The sequence below is a fragment of the Ochotona princeps genome, chromosome 2 (genome assembly GCF_030435755.1).
Source record: "Ochotona princeps isolate mOchPri1 chromosome 2, mOchPri1.hap1, whole genome shotgun sequence".
In the NCBI taxonomy this organism is placed as follows: Eukaryota; Metazoa; Chordata; class Mammalia; order Lagomorpha; family Ochotonidae; genus Ochotona; species Ochotona princeps.
Window position 1 is genome coordinate 79,910,387 of NC_080833.1, and position 8,896 is coordinate 79,919,282.

The 8,896-nt window shown below is 49.4% G+C and overlaps 1 protein-coding gene across 1 annotated transcript in view; it reads right to left on the reverse strand.

Annotated features, from left to right (window-relative positions):
• Nucleotides 1-5,942, reverse strand: part of ABCA4 (ATP binding cassette subfamily A member 4) — a 122,142-nt gene extending 116,200 nt beyond the window's left edge. The window contains exon 1 of the mRNA XM_012926016.3: nucleotides 5,877-5,942. Coding sequence (XP_012781470.2) covers nucleotides 5,877-5,942 — 66 coding nt within the window. The remainder of the gene's footprint in view (nucleotides 1-5,876) is intronic.
• Nucleotides 5,943-8,896: the final 2,954 nt, after the last annotated feature.

Below are 8,896 nucleotides of genomic sequence, written 5' to 3' on the forward strand. Positions count from 1 at the left end.
ACCATGCTAACTATCCACCAACATCCAGAGGGGCTCTGTCTCCTGCTTGCCTGCCACACACAAACCCCCTGGTCTCTTGTCCCTCCCCCAGAACCATGCTCTGTACCCACAGCCCAGAGCCGCATCTACTGTGCTGGGCTTCCCCTGGGGAGAAATTCCACAGTGTAATTAAAAGCATGCTTTCCCAGCAGCCCGGACTCCCGGCCCTTTTCTCCAAACATGTTGGTAACTTTAATTAAGACCAGTCGAGGCTCAGAAGGGGCCTAACTGGTATTTCCTTGTTCTCTCTCTCTCTCTCTCTCTCTCTCTCTCTTTCTCTCTCTCCCCTCTCCCCTCCCCCCTTCCTCTTTACCCTTATGTCACTGTGAGGGTGGTGGGAAGTCTGGCTGGGGCGGAGTTGTGCTTGTTTGATAGCTTAGCTAGTTAGATTTCTTTCTTCCCTTTTGCTTTGCTTTGCTTTCTTTCTTTTTTTTTTTTAAAAGATTTATTTATTTTCATTACAAAGTCAGATATACAGAGAGGAGGAGAGACAGAGAGGAAGATCATCTGTCCGATGATTCACTCTCCAAGTGAGCCGCAACGGGCCGGTGCTGTGCCGATCCGAAGCCGGGAACCAGGAACCTTCTCTAGGTCTCCCACACGGGTGCAGGGTCCCAAAGCATTGGGCCATCCTCAACTGCTTTCCCAGGCCACAAGCAGGGAGCTGGATGGGAAGTGGAGCTGCCGGGATTAGAACCGGCACCCATATGGGATCCCAGGGCGTTCAAGGCGAAGACTTTAGCCACTAGGCCACGCCGCCGGGCCCTGCTTTGCTTTCAACTTAGAAAGAGGGTAGCCACAGCTTGGAATGAACCATGTGAATCTCCCTTCTGTGTGGAGGATCCAGACAGGACTCAGCCTGGGAGAACATGACACAGAACCAGGGGACACTTGGGGTCAACTGCCTAGGCCCTGCACCTGCCACGTTGTGATGTGGTGCACAGGACAAAAGGCCACATCTGGGTCACATGTCCAAGCCTGAAGTCTGGGAAATGATGAGCATCATTCACCAACCCCAACTTTTTAGGAATCCTTAGGCCTTGCCCAGATATCCTGGCCTCACCCAGATGCTGAGATGCAGGGACAACATGAGGGGATGGAGACTGTGAGCTCTCAGGGAGGGAGGATGTGGGTGGTAACGACACACCTGATGGTCCTTAGCACCTCTCCCAGGCCCAGGGCCTGGTCCTTAGCCAGTCTGTAGGAGGTGCACCTGCTTCATGCAGTGGGGAGCCCTGGGTACCAGGAGTCAGCCCAGCTGTGAGCTCACCTTGCCTCCTCCCCTTGTTGTGCTGCCCACAACCTCCCTTGGGCACCTGATTCTGCTCAGTTATGAGACATGGGGGACTTCTCCCACCTGCCTGTAACATCCTATGGCAGGGGTCACACCTACAGCCCACTTGCCAAGTCTGGTGTTAATTCCCATTTCTTGTCCTGCAATGATTATTGACAGTACCCTCTTTGCCTCACAAAACTGTCCTAGGGCCCGGTGCGATAGTGTAGCGGTTAAGGTCCTCACCTTGGACATGCCAGGATCATATGGGTGCCGGTTCTAATCCTGGCAGCGCCACTTCCCATACAGCTCCCTGCTTGTGGCCTGGGAAAGCAGTCGAGAACGGCCCACACCCTTGGGATCCTGCACCCACGTGGGAGACCAGGAAGAGCTCCTGGCTCCTGGCTTTGGATTGGGTCAGCTCCAGTCGTTGCAGCCACTTGGGGAGTGAACCATCAGATGGAAGATCTTCCTCTCTGTCTCTCCTCCTCTCTGTACATCTTCCTTTCCAATAAACATAAATAAATCTTCAAACAAACAAACAAAACAAAAAAACTGTCCTAGTTTGGATGAGAAATTCTACATTTAGGTGGCATCCATGACCAGCCTATGGAAGAGGGCCTAGCTCGTTGGGATGGTATGTTGTGATGGCCGTGCCAGGCCCAGCCCCAAATGTCACAAACCCTTGTCAGAGGCCTTGAGAACTTCAGCATTCATCAGTGGCGTGAGATGGAGAGGAGGCTCTCACCCGGAACTGCCTGTCATGAGGGCTTCTGTGATAATGCAATCAGGGGGTGGGAAGGCTGATGAAAGGAGGAAGGGGAAGACAGAGGCCTGAGAATTTTTGCCTTCTGCCCTCAGGGCATGGGAGGAGAGGAATGGGGAATTTGGCCTCTGTTTTCATTTTCTGCTCACAACAAACACCTGAAATCGTGGGAATCTTGGGGAACTGAAAAGCAACTGGCCTTGCAGCAAACCGGGTTAGACTACCACTTGGGACATCTACAAATGAGAGTGCCGGTTCAGGTCCTGGATGCTCTGCTTCTGATCCAGCTTCCTGCTTGTGCACCTAACAAGGCAGCAGGTGAGCGCTCAAGTACTTGGGTCTCTGAGGAAGTTCCTGGCTCCTGTAGCCATTGTCGGGGAATGAGCTAGTGATAGAAGATTCTCTCTTCTCTACCTTTTAAACAAACAAATAGTAACTAAGTGAAAAGATCTTTTTAAAAAAAGTCTAGGGACTGAGTTATGGGACAGGTGCTTATACTTTAAGAAAAGTTGTCATATTCCAGAAGCAGAAGCTTCCAGAAGAACTAAAAGCATAGGAAGGAGATATAGGACCCTCTGAGAGATACTGGGGCAGCGAGGCAGGCCTCCGGCTTAGCCAGACATCCTGGAAATGTCCAGAATGTGGTAGCAATGAGGAAGAATCCAGAAGCTCCTGGATGAGATCTCCATGCCTAGGCCTTTAGCAAGCAGGTGATGACAACCCGGAACTGGCCCAGCCCTGGAGATGTCTCAGGAATAGGTTCCCAGCCTGTAGGGCTCCATATTCTGGGAGAGAAAGCAGAATTCTTGGACAAAAAGATGCCTACCAACACTAGGGATGGGGGACAGAGTTCATGAGCCAAACCCAGTCTTTGTTCTCTGTGATGGTGACATGTTTTCCCAGGAGTGCCCACGTTGCATCCACAAGCATAGAGGGAACCTGCTGGTCTGAAGAAAACCCAGGTCATCTCAAGGCACCATGGGAACAGGCCCTGACATCACCTTAGTAGCCATTGTGTGTCCCGCACCTTGTCTGGGGGAACTATTGGGAATTTTAATGATTGAAGGGACACGCGAAGAAATGAATAACTGGGATTAGCGTCATGGAGTAGCAATTTAAACCTCTGCCCGCAGTACCAACATCCTATATGGAGTGCTCTACTTCCAATCCAGCTCCAGCTAAAAGCAGAAAAAGATGGCATAGGTCCTTGGACCCTTTACGTATGTGGGAGGCCCGAAAGAAGTTCCTGGCTCGTAGCTTGGATCAGCTCAGCTCTGGCCTTTGCAGTCACTTGGGGAGTAAACTAGCAGATGAAAGATCTTTCTGTCTTTCCTCTCTCTGTGTAACTCTGCCTTTTACACACAAAGCAAAAAAATCTTACAAGACATGAACCAATTTTGTTCATGACTTGTTCGCATTTTCATTCAGGAAGGAAAGCCCTTGGAAGACGGACCATGTCTTGGCTTCCTGTGAATGCTAGGGCCCTGGGAACCCCCAAAGGCCCTGAATTTGACAAAAGAAGGAGGCCTGGGGACAATGGTACATCCCACAGACCAGCAGTGCCACCACAGCTCGTCCCCTAGCCTTCTGTGTTCCCTCCAGGTCCCCTCCCAGGCCAGCTGTGTGCAAAGCGATTGTGTCCTTCGCTGGCCCTTCCCGATCCCTTGTCGCTCAGTTCCAAACCTACCAGCCAGCCCCAGCTCCCTCTTCCCTTGGCTGCAGTAGCCTCCTGGCATGCCCTCCTCCCGGGGCCTGATGTCTACATACACCACAGCCCTCTCATCTACATCCCTTGGGCTTCATCATGGCCCTGTCTCCCCTGGCTCTCCGTGTTGGGAGCTGTGACCTCTGTGACACCTGAGTGTGTGTGTCATCCTCATTCTTGGCTCATTCTTGGTCGCTGTCCCAGAACAATGCACGCTGAGCAGTGCAGGAGGGAAGGAAACTGATCCAGTTCATGATCAAGGGCAAGGGTATGAGCAAGGGTGTGAGGATGGCATCTGGCCAGGTCATTTGCATCTCATCATCTCATGGTAGCCAAGCAGAGGGACCAGCCAGGGTACACAGGCAGAAGGGGAGGTCCGCTTCACAGCAACCTGCTTTCATGGTCATTGACCCAGGAATCTCTCATCAGGCCCCTCCTCCTCACCTGCCATGTTGGGGGGGTTAGACTTCTAAAGTGTGGCCTCAGATGCCTTCCTGGGTTCAGTTCTCTTACCAGCTCCTCACTGGAACACACATCCATGGATCCTTAGATGTTCCACCAGCTGAACCCACTTTGTCTCTAACATTCCTTTCCACACCCAGGAAAGACCCTGTCTTGCCTACACAAACATGTTTTGAATTGCACTTCACACAGATTCTGGTTTTGCTCCTTTCCTGTGGCCAGTCTCCTTCACTTTCCTCCCTCTGAGCTCTTCTGTTCCCATCTGGTTCCCTACCTAGCACCGTGTCTTTATCTCTGCTCTTCTTTCTCTTTTCTACTTCTTTGGTCACTTGATGTTGGCACAACTCTGCAAGGCCATAGGCAGGTGCAGTCTTCCTTTGGGTTACATAAGTCACTGCTTATGGAGTCCAGTTGCCTTGTGCCCCAGAGAGAGGGGTCGCTCTGATCTCTGCCCTCACCTGCCCTTTTCCTGGAATATTTAACCTTTGCTACTTCATGTTGCTCTGAGTCTCTAAAACATCCTTCAATTTTTTTTTTTCCAGCCAGCACGAAAGCCCATCCAGAGTAGACTCTGACTTGGTATTTCAGACCCCTAAGTCCAGTTCAGACTCATGTCTGCTGTTGAAAGGGTGCAGAACGGGTCTATGATGGCTAGGAATGCGCTTTGTCTCTGTCGAACACAAGCCACCGCCAAAGGCAGCACGTACGGTGGCTTTCTACACTACCAAGAAAGGAGACAGGAGCGCAGTTCCACCTGTGACTCGCTCACGAACTGCATTCCTGTTTCAGAAATGCTCAAATGAGACAAAAGTGTGCCTTGTAGAAATGAAGGCTCCCTAAGCTGAGCAGCATTTGAGGACATTCTTTTGAGCCTCATTCCAGGAACAGACAAGCTGCTGGGTCAGACTGGAAACTGTGATACAGAGTCCATCCTACACTGGGTTCTATGTGATCTAGAAAGATCAGAAGCGTGTTCAGACAGCAAGAGCAATGTTGGAAAGCTCAGACCCATTCTGGGAGAAGTGCAGGCAGGAGCACTGGGCGATTAGAAGAGTCTGCAGGAGCTTGTGTCGGTAGCAGTTGATTTCAGCATGTGCTGGGAGGAGTGAGGAGTGTGCAACTATGAAAGAAGCCTGCGCTTATGTAGGACTTAGGCTTCCTCCAGTTGCACTGCGTGGATGCTCATCATTGTGGGGCCTGAGTATAGTGGGATGCAGGGATGACTAGACAGTGGATTCATAAACCAGATGGGCAGCAGGTTCCAATGAGGCCAAGGACAAAGGGGTTTGATTTCTGTGAAGGACATTCATCTGGGACACTCACCAGCCATTATTAGCTCATTGTTACTTCAGGGTTAAATGATCACAAACCCATGATCTGGGGTGGCAGCCTTTTTTTCTGATGAGGTACATTTGCATATTTATGACATCCTCCATGGGCTGTATAAAATTATCAACTTGAAAGTGAACCTGCTATAGCTGTGTTGAATCTCGAATCCTACCTGTGGTTGCCTTTCCCAAACCTGAACAAATGACTTTGAGGATCTCAAACTGTCCACAGGCCATATGTTCCCCACCCATGCAACACACTCTGATGCCCATCACCCCACCCCACCGACCTCAGGCGGTTACCTTTTGCCTCTTCCGCAGGGTCCAGTTCTTCCAGAGCAAGAGCTGTATCTGTCTGGCGAAGCCCATGCTGCTGACAGTGCAAAGACCAGGAGCCGCTCCAGAGCCGAGGCTGCTGGGTGGTAATGGACATGAACGCCACACAGAGCACCTTGGACTCAGCTGACGTGTCCTTGGTGATTAAGGGCTCACTTTGTGTCCCCTTCAAAGCATAATCCCTTTTAATTACACATAAGCCCTTTGTTGGGGAGAGGAAGCACATGCTGTGCTGGTTCCTTTCTAGCGATAGCCAGAGGACCCAAAGACCCTGGCGGCTGGACACAGCCAGAATGGAGAGGGGCTACTTAAGGGAGCTCCAGTTTAGCAGTCGGGTTCCTAGAGAACCTTCGGTTAGCTCTGACCTTTTCATTTGGAACCAAATCTCCCTGTAAAAGTACACACGGGGTATTTGTCTTTTGCAACAGCTTGCAGGGTTTGATCATCCCTTTGAGTCCAATCCACTCATTTGCCATACCTGAAGTAGTCACCTTTATTTAGCCTTCTGCTAGCAAGTGACTCTGGGTCAGCTATTTGGAGCATCTCTGAGTTGACTGAGTGAGAAATTATTTTCACCTCTTGTGCCAAAATGCATTGATTCGGAGTCCTGAAGTGCTCTAAGCTCGGCAGCGCAGTCTGGGGACCGATGATCAATGTCTAATCACAGGCTCAGCCATAGGGAGACACAGCATGCTGTCTGGCTACTGTTACTGGAGGTGGCACTGGGGGGTTGCAGATAGACGCACCAGCAGGCAGTGGGGCCGGAACCCTGAGGGGAATCCCCAGAACATTCGAGTACTAACCGTGGAACTGTTTATCTCTGCTTCCTCATCTCAAAAGTTTTTTTTTTCCCCCTCTTTGAAATACTCTAGACCTTTAAGGCCTCTGTAGGAGTGAAGGGAGAATCCTAAAAGAAGCCATGTATACTGACTTCCTGGGACTTTATAGGCTTTATAGCCTGGTTATTAATGCGGACATGAACTTGGATAGCTCAAGAGGCAAGTGATGGAGGCTGTGCTTGGTGGAGATTCCAGTAGAGTGCTGGCTTTAGCTTGGGATGCCAAAAATGCTCCTTGGCGGTGGTAACATTTATGAAGGGCTTTGATGAATTACAAAATAACATCTTGTCACACATTCTTGATTTACCAACTGTTTTGGCAGATCTTATCTCATTTTTTCCTCACCACAGCCTTGGGAGGTAGCTATTTGTTCTTTTTCACCGAAGAGGAATCTGAAACCTCGTAGGATCAACTGCTTTGCTCAGGGGTACACGTGACCATGCTGGGTTATTGAGCAACCCAGTGACTTCAACTCTGGGTAGAGACACAGTGGTAGAAAGGCACAAGGAGTGAAGCACAGCCAGAGAGAAGGATTTGGATGCAGATGCCAGAGGAGAAAGCTAGGAAGGGAGGTGGGGACCAGGATGACTGATGAGGAGGAGGAAGAGGAGAGCAAGTGGAAGACTGACCTCATTGAGATCTACCTGAGAGACTCACCCCCAAGCAGGTGCAAACTCTGTGCAGAACCACTAAAAACTTGGAGTGTGTGGTGTGGACTTGATTATGCAGGAGGTGATGAGAGACTTTGAGTAGTTGATTCACTGTGGCAGTCGTTGGCAGGGGCCTGTCCTGAGGGGAAACAGAGAGATGAAGCAGGTGCAGTGGTTGCCATCCAGGGCTGGAATCGTAGAAGGGGTTTGGGGATTGGCACTCAGCTGGCTTCGTAGTGAGCTGGTGGTGCTCATAACTGAGAGGAGAATGTCAGAAGAGGGCCCATGAGGAGGAGAAGGAAGAAGCAGGGGAGAGGGCAAGTTCAATATAGTTTGAACTTGACTGTTAAGAAAAGTAAGGAGCTAAGAAAGTGGTTCCAATATGAAGATCTCTTTGGGAATTGTCAGTATTTAGGTGGAAAATGAAACCCTAGGTTTGAATTGAGCAGATAACCCAGGAAGGATACACTTTGAGAGGATGTGAGGCTGCCATAGATGGTGCGGGAATACCTGCTTCCAAATTCTCCAAAGAAAGAAAACAGGAGTAGCCATGGGTACCAACTATGTATATTGTGTTCTCTCCTATGTTTTGAATGGTCTACTTCTCACACAGTTAGAAGAAAAAATTAAACTATGAACACTGCTGCAACTCAATTGATGAGATTCTGTTAGTATTATTGCCACCTGAATGATATGCTTGACTTGCTGGAATAAATATTTGTTGCTGTTGACAGTCTTTGCATTGTGGTAAAATGCATACAACGCAAAATGTGCCATTGATGCCATGTTTAGGTGTGTTCAGAACATTTAACCTATGCAACCATGACCACCAAAGTTCCATCTCCAGAACTTTCTTCCTTCTGCAAGACTGAAACTTGAAGTGCAGTAAATACTACCTCCGCACTCGCTGTCTCCCCCACCCCACCAGGCCCTGGGACTCACTCGACTTTCTATGGTTTTGACTAGTTCAGCTATCTCGTAGAAGTAGAGTCTCATTCTGGTTGTCCTTGGAATTCCAGTTTATTTCATTAAGCATAATCTTTAAGGTTCAGCCTTGAGTTAGCATGTTCTTAATCGGTTTGAAATGTTGTAAGTATCTAAGGTAGGTAACTTTTAAACAGAAATTTGTTTCTGGAGGCCAAAGTCCAAGATCAAAACACTGGCAGATGTGGTGTCTGATGAAGGTCAACTTTCTGATTCTTGCATGGCATCATCTAGCTGGGTCTTCACAGGGTGGAAGGGACATGGGGCATCCCTCAAGCCCCTGACATAGGGATATTCATCTTATCTTACGAGGAATGTGGCCTCGTGACCTAAGTCATCAACTCCAAAGGCCACACTTTTCAACATGTTGGGGCTTGGGACTTTAACATGTGACTACTGAGCTGACACGTATATTCAGACCATAGCACATGTGCCAGATTTTTTTTTATTTCCAAGACCAAACAAGATGTCATGTCTTGTTTATCCGTTCGTTCATTTGTGATCATGTGGGTTG